Here is a 17271-nt window from a genome sequence, read left to right as displayed (position 1 = left end):
TTGCCTTGTAGGTTGTCAAGATATTGCAGATGAATTTAGAGCACAAGAAATTGATGGACAAGCTCTCCTCTTGTTGAAGGAGGATCACCTTATGAGTGCAATGAATATTAAGCTTGGACCTGCATTGAAAATCTGTGCACGCATCAATTCATTGAAAGAATCCTAGGGGGTGAACATGAAGGTTTAAACAACAGTTTCTCAGTGACAGAACCGACAGTAATATGCCGACATCTTCACTGTGGCATGAGTGTTACTGTGATGTTTTGTTAAATATATGGGGTTTTCCCCACATAAAGACTCCAAAATGTTCCTTTGATTATACCAGGTAGTCCTCTGTAGTTTCCAACAATTAATAGGTTCATGGTAAAGCCTGAGTAATACTTTGAGTTGAAGTGGGAGTTCATGGAAAAACATGAAGTAAAATATGCTGTGATACGTTAAATATTCCCCAACGTGTACTTTATCTTATGTTTGATTAACACTCCCAGCACCCACCCCAATCTAAACACCGTTTAAATTGTGTTGCTGTATTCTGCAAGATTTTTCCCACATACAGCAGTTTTTGGACTGAAATAACACAAGTGTCCACAGACCCTGTGGAAGCACTAATGACAGTAAAATGCTATGCATTTAGTTGTGCTCTCTGAGTTTCTTTTAGTCTTGAGCAAATTGTTTGTAAGAGGTAGGTTGGCAGCCAGTTTTCCTCGTGTAGCTTACCCTCATCTCTGCCGCTGTAGTATTTTCTTGAAGTCTGGAAATACTATAAACCATGTAGATGTTTCATCAAAATCCTCATCGTCAGGCTACTGAAATGCAATGGCGTGACACTCTTGCCAGAGGTAACTGAAGCACATGTTACTTTACTCTTTGTATGCTGCTATGCACTAAGAGGGCATTAAGATATTAGGTTTGTAGTTTCGCATGCTGCTAGTTAAACTAGACCAGCAGTTCTCAAATGGGGGTTCAGAAGGCGTGAGAATACTTGAGGTTCAGGTTCCCAAATGCCTGGGCGTGAGGGGCTGAAAACTGCAGCCAGAACTAGCTCATGTTGAGACAAGTGTACTTTAAAGACTGGAGGTAGAGAAGGGATAGCATAGCTCAGATGCTCTTTTTCTTGATACCTCTTCTACCTTGTCTTTCCCTGTAGTGCATTCCCATTGCCTCACTGGAAACTTCCAAGCACCTTTTATTTGTCCACTGGCTAGTGTGAGCTGGGCTTGCAGTAGTCTGAGGAAGGAGCACGGTGAGTTGCTCTATGTGGTCCCTTCAGAACTTGGTGTAGGAGCAGCTGCTGCTGCAGGGAGGGAGCCTGGAGCTGCAGGTTGGCAGGAGCAGTGCCACTGGTGGGCAGCTCCAGGAGAAATCTCTAGGGTCCCTGCTTTGACCCTCTACGGGGAGATTTTGACTTGGATGCTGCAGACCCAGGTGGTGGGATTTCAGTGTCTCCCTCCATCTTCCCCCCTCTTGCACTGTATGTGGAACAAATACGTGTTTCCCGAGTTACTGACGCGCTCGGAAGCTGCTTGGGCTCAGAAGCAGCCGCACCTTCTTGGCCTTTGCTTCCCCATCACCTGCGTGATCCATGCTCGTGGATGTACTTTGTACCTCTGTTCCCTCCCCTTTGCAGCTCCACTCCCCTTATGTACAGACCTAGATCCTAAGCTCTTGTATAGGGAAAGAAGGGCATGTGTGCCAATGGAGTCATTGTATATTTGAATTAAATATGTGTATGTGTCTGCAAATAATGTATTTTGTATTTTATGCAAATTAATGCATAATATGTAATTGTGTAGGGAGATGGTCAGGGGGACTGTAAAGTATTCCTGAAAAGAAGAGGAACTGATCTGAAGTTTGAGAACTGCTGACCTAGATCAAAAGGAGTCAATGCACATACACTGGCTGAAAGGAAGGTTTATGACAGGTAGATTAATATGTATATTATTTAACTGATGACCTTAAAGAGTAAATTGGGATTACAGAAAAATCTGTGCTTCATTTTCCTTTAATTAAACTATTGCTTTGTTTCTACTAACAGACTTTCTACCATGATCCTCCAGAGATCAACATTAGAATCATTGTTTTTAATTACAACTGTTTGAGCTTACTAATAGCAGATGTTATTAATATTTTTATTAACCACTGAAGCTCCAAGTTAGGACAACCCATTGCTGTTACGTGCTAGTATGTGGTGAGAGCCCTTATCGAAATGGCACCAAAGGCTGTAGAGAATTAATTGATGTCTGGGTTTATTTTGGAGGGAAGTTGCTAAGCACTTTCTAATTTGTTTTTTCTGTCTTCAGTTACTGTTGTAAAATAAACTTCTTAGTTGAAGGTTCAATGTTTGGCAATGTTCATTTGAAAGAGATTCAAATGATGGAGACAGTAGGTTCCCATTTGTAGCATTTCTGTAAGATACACAGTGTAGCATATCTGTAACATATGTTCTAAAGTATACCTTCTGTTTTGATGAGCTAATTGAAGACTAAAGATATCTTAGATATTTATCCTTTGGCTTTTGTCTTAAAGTTTTATTATTTTTATACGAAAATTTCACTGGCTAATTTTTAATCTGTCTTCTGATTGTATTGTTCTTTGGCAATGTAAAAAGTAGGTATACGTAAATGTGATTTGATAATGGCTTAAGGCATATTTGAAAATGTGGACTTATGAGTCTTATTTAGACCTGCAGCTAATCACAGTGTTGTTACATGCATGAAAATTTCATAGCTGTTTTAATTTTGCTTTATTAGACAGCTTTCAGGAGACCTTCTACAGCTAGTGTTTATATACGACTCTCGGACATAATCACTGACAGATGCCAGGAGCTCAGAGTAGACCTGATTAATGCACGTCTGTTCTGGTTCTTCTGGTACGCTACATTTTCTGTGGTTTTGGGAGAGCCACAGATAGTGAGTTATGCTTTAAATATTCATGAACGCAGCAACTAAGAATGTGGGCCTTATGCATATTGAAAGTTTTTTCTCCTTCACTGATTTTGGCATTAAGCAAGAACTTAAAAGCAGACACAGCTATACTAACCTCTGCTGATAGAAATGCACGTGTACTGGAGTGTTTGCCAGTATAGCTGTGTCAATAAAGTCAGTTTAAAAAAAAAAAAAAATCACACCTGTACGTGAAAGTAGGCTGGAAAACTTCCAAGTGCAACTGAAGTCTACTTTGGCAGCTTTTGAATTTATTCAAAAAAGCAATATAATACTTAGAGTAATATTCCTCCAGAACCATTTTGCATACCAATCACTTGTTTCTCTGTAGGGTTTATACTACTATTTCCCATGGCTTTCCCCACAAATTAAGCTAGACCATCTTGCAAAAGAGGAAGTATTGCAGATTTTAATTGACTGGTTTTTAACACTTGCTCCCACTGGATGTGTCTACACAAAACCCTTTTCGTTAGCTTTATTTCCTGGGGTTTTGTTTTCTGCATTCAGACTGCTGCTGTTGTGGGCTACACCTCACGGTAATCCCTGCAATATTTCAATTCCTGTAGAAAGGAATACAGGATGCCATAGGATCTTGGCTCAAAAGGGAGATATGTTGGATGGTTTTTTCCCTTCCTTTTTTCTCCACTAGTCTCTGTCTTACCCTGCTCCATAATACCAACTGCAGCAGTAGCTCAGGGCAAAAGCCTTTTGCAGAGCAGTGGGCTGAATGTGCCTGTCAAAATTTCTTCCAATAGAATTATAACTATTACACTTGTCATAGCTTCAGAGTTTATATTTGGGGTTTTAAAGAAATGCACCTAAATGGTCAAAATGGGCATGCAGACTCACTCCCCTGCTTAATCTGGATCATATCACTCAGCAACCCTGCTTTGCAGCAGAATCAGAGAACTCCAGCAAGGAAGCTCGGTCACTTCCACTGACTGAAGTACTCAGGGAGCTGTAGGCTGCTCCTTGTTCAAAAACAAGCATTGCCAATGAATTGCTGACTTCTCCCAGCCAACCCATATTGCCTCACATTTGGCACACTTGTGACTTTATCACCTTGCTTACATAGAGAATAAAAAAAAAACCATCTTGTCAGGTTAAACTGCCAGTTGTCTTGGATCACCAGAGAATGTTTGAAGGGTTTTTAAACAGACTGCATCATAAATCCATTCTTTACCCATTAATCCATCATATTTTTTTCCAGAAATGAAGTTCTTGATGGAGGGTAAAACTTTTGCTAGATTTGTGTCAATGAGGTCTCTGAAATAGAAGGTTTATGTCCTGCATCTGCTTACTCATTTCCTTCCTGTGAAAGCAGTTTTTTTTTTTCTCCTAACTTCTTTTTGGACAAATCACAAGTGGGAATCCAGCCTTTTGGATAGAACAGAGTCCATCATAACTGTAGATGTGGCACCAAGAGGAAAGGAATGGGATAAAAACAAGTATTTGAGCAGGCTTACAATAACTTTTGCATCACTTCTTAATCTTAACTGTAAGGAAATGTTCAGGTATAAAACCATTCAACTGTAGTTTGAATGAAAGTTTATATAGTGAGACTTTGCTGGGGGTAGTGTGTCACTGCCTGGCATTCCAGTTAGAAGTATTGCCTATTCCAGATGGTTGTTCTCATTTTAATATCACAATATCAATGCAGAAACTTACAGCCCAATAGCTTAAGAAATTTCTTACACATTGACAAATCATAGCTCTAAGTGATCAAAGAATTCAGTGACAGTCCCGGTTTTGCAAATAAATGGACACCCACATAGTTTATGAGTAGTTTTTCTGATTGTATCGGGACTGTTAATATTAAGCATGTGTATAAAAGCTTGCAGGGTTATTTTCTTACCAGTATTGTGTAGAGATGTCCCATTAGCACATATATAGATATATAGTTGTCACTCATTAGCCAGACTTACTCATCAGTTATTCTAGGCTGCAGATAATGACCCTGCAAAAGAGTCAGTCTCAGATCCTTTTTTTTTAACATTCACCCAAGTGAGTTTATTAGAGGTGGAGAGAAACTAACATTTTTAAAGTATTTTGTTTTAAACATATGGTTTCTGTTGAATGCTGAGTGGAACAGGTATGAACAGAGCTATAAATGTGTCATTTCAATATAAGGTGTTAATAATTGCTCATAATGAATTAATTTTTAATTCATTCTTGCACAGTGAGCTGCAGTTTCAGACAGGAAATATTGTGAGGAAAAAGAAATTTAACTCATTTAATGCTTAGTTCATTTAAGCTAAGCCTAAATTAAGTTTATTTTAAAGGAATTTGCCTTTAGGCATGAGAATTCTTTAAACCCTATCAGTTCTATGTCGTTGCATCCTGTGGATGGCTTTGCAAATAGCAACATTTAAAAAAGAGATGGTAATTGTGGTACAGATAAGTGCCTGCAGTGTAGATGCTGTGTCGACTGTTTGAGGAAGCTGTCCCTAATGTAGTCTGAGCTGAGGGACAGCTTGTGCCCTGCAGTCAGAGCCTGGGACATAGGCTGTGCACAGAAGCAGGTAGCACACATTACCCTAATCCGTATCAATCAGACTGATTTGTTTTTACCCTCTTCATAACTTGGAGGAGCTCTATCACATGCCATTTCCTTCTCCATATAGATTTCTCAGTGTGCTTTTTGCCCTGTTGGGTGTCAGCTGTGTTTGGCTGGAACATGTTGTGTCCTACTTGTCCCCTGGGTCTCACGGTCAGCACTTCCATGTGTATTCAAGGCCCCCATCCTAAGCTGCTGTGTGGGTTTGTGTAACCTCTACATTAAAACTTACACACACCTGCTCATACATTTGAAGGTTGTGCGCATTATTTACCGATCTCTTACAGTGAAGTGGAAGGAAAAAACAAAATTCAAAGATGTGAATATGCTTGTAATTGAAGGTACGTAGTGAGCGTATAGTCTAGGTTTTGTAACCATTGATCTAACTTTTCCGAAGCACAGTTCTGGGAGTCAGTGTTATGAACAGATTTCACGTTAAAAAATTTTAAACTTCCAGCATGTATTAGTTTCCTGCTGGATTATCCAAAATGACTGTGTATAGTAAGGAACTAGAAAAAGGAGATCTAAAGATATTTTTTCCAACTAGAAAGAATTACAATTTGAGCACAATTGTACATTCATGGAAGAGTGATCATAAATATCATTTAAGTGCAATACATAACACTTAAGGAGCATTTTAATTGTGCATAAAAAGCACTGTATGGTTACGTAGGGTTGTTGAAAGGCTTATAGTATTGTTCATAGGTACTAAATCAGGGTATCCTTGCTGATTATGGGATTAGGCTAGAAGCACAAATATAACCGATTCATGAGGCATATCTGCTTTGCGGGTGAAGTCAGGTCAACCTGTGGGAAGACTCGTGTTGTCCTCTGCTACCTGGCCAGTGTATTGGCAGCCAGGATGTTGCCGACCTCTGGCAGCTTTTTGCAAAGTCATTGTTTGAAAGAACAGTGAGATATTCTGCATACCCAACTTCCTTTTTAAGTAGCCTTTGTGTTACAGTGTTAGCAAACCCGTACTGGTCAGGAAAGAAGTGTGTGAAGAATGAAGGGTTTTATTAATGAGTTCCAAAGCTTCTATTTGGAGTTGAAAACCCAGAATATCTCATTAAAATCAATGTTGATTTTTAAGGGATTCTTTATAGGAGGAAAGTACAGAAGTTTCTCATAAAGGGTTAACACTTTAGCTGCTGTTACCATTAATATCAAATAATCCTATAAGAATTAAAGACTGTAAAGTATTTGAATGGTATAAGGCCATTAGTTGCTGGCACAGCACAAGAAGTAATGTGCAGAGGAGATAGATACAGCAGTGGTTGTCTGTAGTTTTTATTATTTCAGAGATTCCCACCTTCCCAGCATAGCTTCTCTCCTCTTTCTGTCTGGCAGTGGAACTGTAATCCTGTTCCACAGAGCAATGGTTTATGTGTATGGCTGGGTTCAAGGTTCAGCGTTAGGACTTCCCAGAAGCACCAGATAAAAGAAAACGTACAGAGGAAAAGACGTAGTCGTTAGGAGGATAATAGGATAAAGATCACTTCGCAACTGGTATCTCCCTCCATAAAAAGGATAAAAGTGGGCTTACAGAGAGCTACTATTAATGTATTTTAAACTAGTTGCTTAGGAGGCTCAGACGCCACAGTTGGATGGTGAAGGCCTGTTGTGCTGCTATTAACTACTCAGTGGTGTAGCAACAGCCTAAAGGTTGATGGCTCTTTGGCACTTTTTCCCCAAAGTGTATGGAAGAACAAATTTGATAGCAATACAGTGATGTAGCATCAGTACCTTAATACTGGCTTTGGCTGCGTGTTGTGGTTTCCCTGTAAAAAATAAAATTTTGAAAACTGAAAATGGCTTTAGAGGCACTGCAGCAACTATGGGAATTCTGCCACATCAGGATAGATGGGGTTGTGTAAACTTTAATTATGGGTTGAGAAGCTGAACCACACCAATAAATAAAACACGTCAGCAGCCTTACCCAACTTCTTGCAGTTCCAGTTCTGTATACATTAATGAATTAGAAGGGTGAGACTAACCACACAAACCAGAAGCAGCTGAAGTGTATGTTCTTGAAAATTAACTTTGCCTTCATCTGGTGTTAAATGAATTTTAAATTAGGAATTTTCCCTTGCCTGCCGAGTCTGTAGGGATTAGTTATTTCATGATCTTCTGAAATGCCTGGTGCATTACTATATTTAAGATATTTGCTGGTTTTTAAAGGGAATTAAGTTTTGTAAATATTTTGTCACCCCCATTTCAGTGGGTGTCCGGTTTATATAAAACCTGAAGAAATGCTGTTGTCAAAAAAATGTATTTGGACATGGTTTATCCTCCAGCATCTCAAGCGCTAAATAACAGCAATTACAATTTGAGAGCAGGGAGTGATTGCTTAAGGTTGTTTTTCAAGTTAACATTGTACGTGCTTTCCTACCTTTAACGTGGAAATAGAATTTCCTCCAAATACACTTTCCAGCATAAAGGATGAAATAATTTGTGGTGCCAAACACTTCAAACTATGTTGCTAAGCATTGCCTCCTCTTATTGCACTAGTTTTTAAAATTCAGTTTTTGATCATTTACTGTCCTTTTGATGGCCTTTTTAACAGATTTTCCCTAAACCATTTTCTACTGCTTAAAAATGCTCATGTCCTTTTGAGTACATCACTGAAGCCTCGAAGAAATTTACCACAGACTGTGGGTGAAAGAAGCACTATGTGGTGTGAAGTAATAAATCAGACTGGTAATTGGACTGATATATTGCAGAAATGTAAGATTAATATATGATTGAGATGGGATTGTGTATTCTTATGGAGTGATATACTGGAATATTCTTTTATAAGAAATTTTAGCCCACATAGCATTAAATTCTGCAATTAAATCTATGTCTATAATTGATATATAATAATGTAAATGATAACCCAAAAATTAAATTTTACAGTTGAAGAGCACAGTGAACTATGTAAAAATATGATCTTCACTTTGTGAATCATTTTTTTAAAAAGCACTTTCCTATTACCAAGTAGCATGTGAATGAATTTTAGATTCTCTCATTTGTTATGATCTGTAGAAGTGAAATTTCTTTTAATCTGTCTGTTAATGGGTAAATTCATCATACAAATGCTGAAACAAAGCACCTTATACTATGCTGCTTAAACTTGCTTGTAATTGCACCTTTTGTTATCCTGCAGATTTTTCTTAATGAGTATTCTTGTGTGATATCATTGTTCCCTGTGGGTCTGGGTGAATGATTAACCAACCTACAGCATCATTTACTTATATAGTTTCTATTTCAATACAACATTGTATTGTGAGTTCAGTGCTTCAGAAATAAATGCTACTTCCATTTGTCTGCTTTGGTTGTGTATCATTTATTTCTCTTCTACAAAATTAAATTAAGACCTTCATAAAACTGTAAGAATTTGAAAATTAAGAGAGTTATTTTTGCTAGGAGCCTGACTCATTCTTCCCCTACTGCAGTAGTCCCACTTCAAATTTAATTATTTTAATTTCAAAGTAATTTTGGCTTCAAAACAAAATTTATGTTAATTTAAGCCCTTCTTTAACCTCAGGCATGTATTTATGTGTAGCAACTAACCGTGTAAGAGCATATACATCTGCTGAGTATAGAGAGGAGAGTTGAACTGTTCGTGTGTTAAGCACATCCCTATTTGTTCCCCGGTTAGTGTAATTGCCACTGCATTCAAGCTTATTGCTCTGATTGTAATTATTTAGTTTTAATATGCGTATCTGTACATTAGAGGAGCAGTAGCAAAGAAATAATGAAATATCACCACCTCTCCGGTAGTTGTGAAAGTTGCATGTGTTGCACTATTTTTGTACTACATAAACAAAGTTTATATTACTAAGAGTTGTAGCTTTACATTAATTAAAACAATTTATTTCTTATTAAACAGACAACCCTTAATCTTAACAAGAAAAGATCACAGAAGTTTAAACACCTGACAGTAGGTTAACGTGTACATGACTGATAAAAGGCCTCAGCTTTGAAGAAGACTTTATTGCATTTTATACTATAAAACCTGAGATCGTTCCATTTAAAGCACATGTAAAACGCTAGTCATAAACGTAAGGTTTAACCAAAAACTTGTTTTATATAAGCAGTGGTCTTTTAAACCCGTACTTTCAAGTTAAATTCTCTGAGCTGGCAGGTGCTTGCTGCCCACTGGAACCCTGCAGCATCCCACGCTCTGGTGCAAGAGCTGGACTGTAGCTCTGGAGAGGTTTCCTTGTATTATCTGTACGGACACAGTCACAGAACGTCGGAGTACACGCTTCTGTCCCACAGCACTTATTTGCAGTCTTTTCAGTCAGCAGCTCATTAACAGATTACAATTACTGTGCTGGGCTTATCAGCTGGCTCTGTGTTTTCATTGTTAAACGGCATAAAGCAGAATTTCCAGCTGACAAATGGATCTGTAGACCACATCTCCTCTGTCAGTTCAACATCGTGACATCGACACCAGTATGCTACTGCGATGAGAAAGCTGTTGATGAAGTACAGCCAGGGGACATTCATCTCCATGTAGGCTGGAATGCGAGCACCGAGAAACAAAACGATAATTTGAAGAAGAACAAAAGGTGCCCAAGTGCCAAGAAAACAGATGAGGAGTCTGGTCAGGAGCTGCCACTTAAAGCAAGCGCTGCTGTTGTTGGACACGTAGGAGAACATCAAAACAGGCTGACTGGCAAAGGAAACTACCCTGACAGACAGCAGCATGGTGATAACCTCCTTCCGACAAGCCAGGAGAGCCGTGCCCAAGAGCAGCACCATGGCACAGGAGACTGAGTAGCTCTGCACGCTGGCATAGAGAGGACACTGATAAGGAGAAAAACGGTTCTGAATTTCTAGTTCTTCATAGATAGTGGGAACTTTCAGAATACAAAAAAACCCTAACATCCATATAACAACCACAGCAAATACATAGAGTAATCTTGGACCTCTTTTAGGAAATTGAGAAGTTTGGGCTATAGTCATGTAATAATCCAGACCAGCCACAAGATATACCGGGTAATGCAAAATACCGTAGGTGAGAGAAATTATCTGAGTGAACAGGCAAATGTGGTACTTTGTAAATCGCACACCCCAGAGTGCAAAGTCCTCAAAATAGAAAATGAAAGATATACTCAGCAGCAGCGTGAAGTCAAGAAGTGCCAGTGAAACACAAAAGTATCCCATAAAACTAACTTTCACCTTCTTTTGCTTAACTTGCAACATAAAGAAATCAAGGAACACTTTGCCGAGCATAATCAGGAGCAACATGCAGCTGATTTCAAGAGGTTGGTTGACCTGGGTGTAGTGGTACTGACCAGAAGAATTTTCACAGAGTATGGCAGCCATCCTCTGACAGTGAGAACAGCAAAGTAAATATCACACGCCACAGTGCTTCATATCTGAAAAGAAAAAAAAAAAAAGGTTTGTAAAAATTTATTTCCGGATACCTCTACCAATTAGTTAATTCTCCATCATAGCAACTACCAAATTTACATCTGAATTTTCCTGGCACCTTAATTAAGAGCAAATATCTTCACTAACAACATCATTAAATTGTCAAGAAGTGCCTAAATTTTATATTCTTCGATTTATGTTCTTGAGAGTTAAAAGGTCAACATAGAGCTAAGTTTCTTTTCTAGCTACTGCCCTAAAGAAAGCTTTAGGAACTAAGGTTGACTATGTTCCTTTGCTTTAGAAAGTATGCGAGTCTGTCCAAGTGGGCAGAGGGATGGATGTTTCAGAGCTCCTACATATTTTGAAGAAATTAGACAACCACTTAGGACAGAAATCATACAGGGCACAGGAGATGTTACAGTATGGCCTCACAGTTCATTACGCTCATAGAATCTATATGGAATTGTGACTGCAGAAATGTCCTGAAAGCAGAAAAAGCATCGACCCAACATCCTTTTTCGGTGCTAAAATTCTGGGACTCCGAGGCAATCCAAAGCACACACTTCATTAGTTGATTGAACTTTTTTGTTCATCCTTTAGCAATGCAAGTACTACAATGACAGACACCTCAGAACAGCTGTTTTTGCCCTTGGACAAGTTTCCTTATGATAACTCTTTTCTGTGTGTTAATTCCTAAGGAAGATGAACACAGGATGGTTTTGTGTATGTCAGCAAGACATGTCAGACAAAGCTGTGCGTGCTTTCTTCTCTCTTTTCTAAGAAGCTGGACAGTGTCAGCATTCTCAGCAACAGCAGAGAAAAGCTGAGAAGCCACGGCGGCCGTAAGAAGGAATTGCCTCGTAAGAGTTGAGTGATTCGCTTGTATTTAAATAGACACATTTTATTACCAGCTTGCCAGAGTTAGTGAACATTTGAGTTAGTGTCTCCTGAAAGGCAGAGTAAGAAAAGTAGAAGTACTTGGCAGTACAACTTGAGATGTATTGGCTGAACTCGGTTATAAGCCTACCTGGGCTTGCCGCTTCACTCTTCCTCTGCACAAGCACATTTCATCCTCTAAAACCTAATACATTTTACACTACAACTTAAAACAGCCTTCTGTCTGTATTTTGTCTTCGTATAGTGGGTGTTGCACTTGCGTATGCAGAAAAGCAGAAACCTGCACGCAAAACCGCACTGTGTAAGCGATGGCTCACAGCGCAAAATCACCTGCACACAGGTGGGGCCTTTCCTCTGCGGTGCAGACACCCGGGCAGGGCAGCAGAGGCGTTGGTCCTGGAACCGCGCTCAGCCTGCGGGCAGCCGGAGGGCTTGTGCCTGCTGCCCCGGCCACCCTCCAGACAGAGCCGCGGGCTGCCGGCGCCTCCCGGCCCTCCTCCCCGAGGGGTGCCCCGCTGGGCCCCACGGGCCGCCCTCGGCCCTCCCCACCTCCTCCGCAGGGCCCCGCCGGGCTGAGGGAGGCGGGGGGGTCTCTCCGAGGGGACGCCCGGGCTGGGAGCGGCTCCCCGCGGTGGGTTCCCGGCCCCTGCTCGCCCAGGAACCCACCTGCTGCGGCCGCCGCCCCTCCGCGCTCTTCCTCGGCGTGTGCTGCGGGGACCTTCCCCGGCCTCCCGCGCCGCCGCGGCCACCTCAGGCGGCAGCCATCTCCGCCCCTCCCCATCGCACGGCGACCCGGGCGGGGTGGGGAGGGGAAGGGAAGGGCTCGGCTCGCCGGGTGGGGCCGGGCTTACCCTGCCCTGCCCTGCCCTGCCCGCCCCGAGCCCAGCCCAGCCGGTCCGGCCGCTCGCCGCCCGCTGAGGAGACGCCGCGGCGCCCGCCAGTTTCCCGCCCACCCCGGGGCGCCTCAGTGCCGGCCGGGTCGGGCCCTTCCTCACGGCAGGCGGGCGGGTGGGGAACGGCCACAGAGGGGCTCGTGTTGAGGGAAAAATAACCGCTTTGAGGAAAAGGGTTAAATATGTTGTGTTTAATCCCTCCCTCCGCACACGCCCGCTGTGACTGAGGGAAGCGAAACGAGGTGAACGCCTGGCGTTACCTGAGCGTTACCTGAGCAGCGAGGGCAGAGCAGAACGGCCCTCGTGGGGCTGCTGAAATCACCATATACGTGGCAAGTAAACATTTTCTGTTCTAAATGTGTGACGTGTGTGGGAAAAAAAGGCAGCAGGGGGATGGTGGGGTGCTTCAGCCGGTGCTGGAGAGAGCCCGGGCCCTCAGGGCCAGGGGGCCGTTGCCCTCAGTCTTTGATTGCAGTGGCATGGCGTGTGGCAGCCACCACACAGTATTTAATTTACGAAGCCTTGTGTCCCCATGCTGTGTGCTTACCCACCCGCGCTGGCTTTGGGACTCAGCCCCTTTGGTAAATTGTCACCAGTTTCACCCACACAGAGTTAGTCACGATGAGCGGGGCTGCTGATCCCCTCCCAGAGGTGCCCCTGAACGTACCCAGCAGACTTTGGAAGAACTAATTTCTGCTTCCTTCCTGCTCTTGCAGCTGGAAGGACTCTCCGTGAGGGTGTTTGCTGTCCCTGCAGGCTGGCAGAGGTTCTCCTGTCCCCATCCACCGAGCCCTCCATGGGGAAGAGCGTGGGTTACCTTGGAGCATGGTCGCACGGGAAATGCGCTGGGTTTGTGGGCTTCCACATACACATTACTCTTCCTGCACTGAACACGGTATGCCTCTAAAACTGTGACAAATCACCTTTTTGCAGCATATCTCCACTTCTATCATGAAGCCATCAAATGAATCCGAATATTGCAGAAATCAGCCAATGGTGTATTTGCAACACAGTTCAAATTTTTAACATCATGTAATGCTTTTCTAGAACACTTCTGGTTTTGAAATACAACACAAAATTGTACAAACCCCTCGATACTGTATATTGTCTTCCATAGGGGAACTTAATATTTAACTGGCAACTACATTCTGGTAATGATATAGTTAAATATCTATAAAACACTAAATATTAAGGAATATTTTACTGTGAATGTTGTCTTGGCAAAAAGATTTTTTACAAATGGCTCTCTCAGTTCTGTCTTCCTCTGAGATTCTTAAGAAGAAAAGTGTAGGAGAAAGGTTAGGGAATACCCATTTTTTGTTTTAAGATCATGAAGAATGAAAAGTAGATAATCCTGAAAGTATATATAAAACCTTCTAAATGGGTTGGCTTTTTAGCTTGGCCATCCTGTAGCAATCCACTTAATAGAATTTAAAAATTCACAGTAACAGCTTTTCACCTCTTCCAGATTAAAGTACTAACATAGTTCTCCATTTGTTGTTTTAATTCCCATCTACAAACACACATAGGATAGGAGCACATCGCACCGCAGGAATGTCTTGCTGATGGACCTGAGCTGTGCTTCTCAAGTTAGTTGGCAGTGGTGTCCTGATTGCTGCATGTAGGCAATACAGCTGTAACACTACAACATCTTTTGTTTTTTCCCTTTATGTTTCTGGTAATTCAGGGCTAAATCTAAGGAGAGGCTTGGAAATCACTTTGATGCTGCAGCACCTGCCCTGCCGCTGTGCCTCTGCCTCCAAGGGATGCTCATCCAAACTAGTTTACTGAGCAGCAGTTGCTAGTGTGAGTGTCTAGATGATCTGGGAAAAGATAGTGTCTAATGTCCTGCCTTTCTCAAAAATTACGTTCTGGCGGGAATAAATGACATCTTTTAGATGCTTCCTGCAGATTGGACCACCTGAGAAATTTAGGTAGAACACCTGATGTCTGGGGCCTAATGAGGAGAGCTAAACCTTTGGGAGCTTTTGGGATTTGTTTTGTATTACTCAATTTAACGTGTCTGTTGTTGGGTCTAAACTTCCATCGTTGATCATAGAGCAGCTACATTTTTAGCATGCCTAGTGTCTGTTGGGAGAGAAACATTTTTTACTGTTTTTCTTGCAGGGTAGATTGCAAATCCATGTTTGATCTATCTGTCTGTGATCTGTGTGTACAATAGTATCAAGTGGCTGGTACCTCTTCTGAAAGCAACTAATTCTCTAGAATTAAATTCAGATGCAAGTAGAGGGTTTTTTTCTTTTTTTTTTTTTCTTTTTTCTTCTTTCCTGGTTTATCTCAAGTTTTAAATAACTTCAGGGAAAAAAAAAAAGGTGGGTTTTTTTTGAAAAACAAGATGATTGGTATTATAGTCTGAAAAAATGTGAGAATTTAAAGTAATCTCAAGCAGCATTCACATTGGCCATATTTACTTATCCAAGCAGTACTTCCCAGGACTGCTGCACAAATTGCAATATGATAAGAAAATGTTTACACCTGGGATGGGTATTTTACCTTCTGAGCACCCAGTCCACAGCGTGGTCCCACGCACAAGTATCTCAATGGTAATGCCCTCAGTAGTAGCTAGTTTTCTTCTTCATGTGGTTTTCCCAGTGGTAGCTAGTGAATTGTTTGGATGGTGTCTTTCTGCTCATTTTCTTTGTTTCTGATCATGGCTTTCTTTATGACTGCAGAAACTACTGCACTGGCCTATGTCGGGAGATACCTGGATGATGGAAATGAGCAACCAGGAGGGGAAGGGCATGATTTAAAGATTTTTTTTTTTTCTGCTGATAAAAATCCCAATGAGCGTGTGACCTCCAGAGCATGCAGCGCAGTATGTCAGCTCCATGAGCCTTCTGAGCAGGCTCCTCGGTGTGGCCCACAGGAGCACTGTGCTGCCTGAGTTACAGCCTGGGTTAATGCTGGAACTACTTCTTGGCTTCCCTTTCACTCCACCGAGGCCCTCTCTGGTGCTTGTTTGAAAGTTCACTTATTACTCACTGATTACTCTCAAGTGGTTGTTTTCTGCTCCTGAATACTACATCTCATCTTCCTGTTTTTCAGAGAAATGATAATGCAAGATGGGATGCCCTGGAAATCAAATGCATTGCTTAGCGTTGGCAGCTCCTTCTCACTGTGTTAGGAGCTGCTTACACTCAGTATTGAATAGGGACAGACTCTTCTTTAGCATCAGTTTGCAATTTTGCAGGAAAACTTGTAGGTACTTGACAAATACCATACTCTGTAAATAATCGCTTGAGCCCATCCTGCTTGCTTAAAGAGCCTGCACTTATATTCATGTGCAGCAACAGAAAAGTTTAAGAAATTAATTTATACTTGCATGCAGGCAGCTGTGTGTGAAAATAAGACAGGAGACTGCCTCCTCCAGGAGGAAAGTACAGGAAATGGTACAGTAAATCTCTTGCAAAAGCTGTTTGTGCATTCTTCAGATGATCCTGTTGTCGTTCTCTATCCCCTGTAGTCACAAGAGATTTGCATAGATGCTTCCTTCCTTCTTCAAGACTGTTTCCTGCTGCTGGTTGCTCATATTTTGGGTTTGTTGTTGAACTTAACTGTAAGAGTTGGATTTTAGGACAAAGGGGAAAGGAACAAGGAAAAAAAACCACCTCTAATTTCACTGCGGCTTCTGAAGTCACTCAGAAAGACCAGTGGGGAATAGCAGAGTTTCTGCATGTTAGTTCTGCTTCACCTTCAGTGCTGCCTGATTTAGGACCAGGAAGTTTCCTTCAGACAGGGGTATGTGTAGATAATGAATACAACTCCTTTACCATTACACGAAGGAGTATAGGGTGTGCTTTCTATGTAGTTAGAACTGAATCTTTACTTTTCCCCAGTTCTTCCTGTTTGTGACGTGTTGTGCTTCAGAAGCTAGTTGCCATCTGCCCCTGTATTCAGTTGAGCAGAAGGAATAAATTTAAACCTCACCTTTTTGTGTTTAAAGAAATCTTACATTGACATCTTGGACACCTCAAGCCATGTGGGAGCAAGACCGGGAGATCAAATGCATATTTATGCATTTTGATGTCATGTGTGGGGAAAGCTCTACACTGTGAACTCCTGGAAAAATTATTATGAAAAAACAGTATCCTGAGCAGCAAGGAGTTGGGCATGACTCAGTTTGGAGGTGAACGGGCATAGCAGCAGTGAGCAGAGCTGGCAGCAGACTGTGGTGAGAGCAGAGTGTTTTCTCTGGAATGTATTTGTATGTGGAGATGAGTGCCAATCTGTTCAGCCCTTCCTGTATCCTTTTCTTTTTCCTGGATGTGCCTTTAACTGGGTGTTGCCTAGCTGAACATGTTTAATGCGCTATTAGATTTTATGCCTTGTCAGCTGAGGATTAGCAACCGGAGTTTTGCAATGGCTGATGAGCAAGCGGTTGTGGAGTTGCTGTTCCTGAAAGGCTACATGTCTCAGAAAGACAGTGTGAGGTTTATGAAGATTTTAATTTTTTAATAAAATATTTAAGTAATAAAATATTTGACAAGTAAAATATTTAACTAACTTTATTTTTTAAAGAAGAAAATACTTGACTAGTGTCCCATTTATGAGATGTTTTCATTTACTTTTCAGGAATCTTTTAAATTTTGAATCA

At 41.4% G+C, this 17271-nt stretch overlaps 2 protein-coding genes across 10 annotated transcripts in view; one reads left to right on the top strand and one right to left on the bottom strand.

The window, feature by feature from the left end:
- PHC3 (polyhomeotic homolog 3) overlaps window positions 1-8811 on the top strand; it is a 35529-nt gene extending 26718 nt beyond the window's left edge. For 6 of the 9 annotated variants that reach the window (XM_074878484.1, XM_074878486.1, XM_074878485.1 and 3 more), the window contains one exon: window positions 12-8811. In XM_074878484.1, the coding sequence (XP_074734585.1) occupies window positions 12-166 (155 nt within the window). In that variant the 3' untranslated portion in view covers window positions 167-8811. The remainder of the gene's footprint in view (window positions 1-11) is intronic. The other 3 variants (XR_012630108.1, XR_012630107.1, XR_012630109.1) reach the window with 3 other exon arrangements.
- A 646-nt stretch (window positions 8812-9457) lies between these two features.
- On the bottom strand, window positions 9458-12546 carry GPR160 (G protein-coupled receptor 160). The gene is made up of 2 exons (XM_074878492.1): window positions 12430-12546; window positions 9458-10871 (listed from the first exon to the last, which is right to left on the bottom strand). The coding sequence occupies exon 2, from the start codon at window positions 10816-10818 to the stop codon at window positions 9799-9801; it is 1020 nt and encodes a 339-aa protein (XP_074734593.1). The 5' UTR covers window positions 10819-10871; window positions 12430-12546; the 3' UTR covers window positions 9458-9798.
- Window positions 12547-17271: the final 4725 nt, after the last annotated feature.

The sequence above is a fragment of the Strix uralensis genome, chromosome 9, assembly GCF_047716275.1.
Source record: "Strix uralensis isolate ZFMK-TIS-50842 chromosome 9, bStrUra1, whole genome shotgun sequence".
Lineage (NCBI taxonomy): Eukaryota > Metazoa > Chordata > Aves > Strigiformes > Strigidae > Strix > Strix uralensis.
This window is presented reverse-complemented; position numbering and strand designations above follow the sequence as displayed.

Coding starts and splice junctions, on each gene's coding strand:
- GPR160 (XM_074878492.1), bottom strand. CDS start 10,818: ATGGCTGCCATACTCTGTGAAAATTCTTCTGGTCAGTACCACTACACC.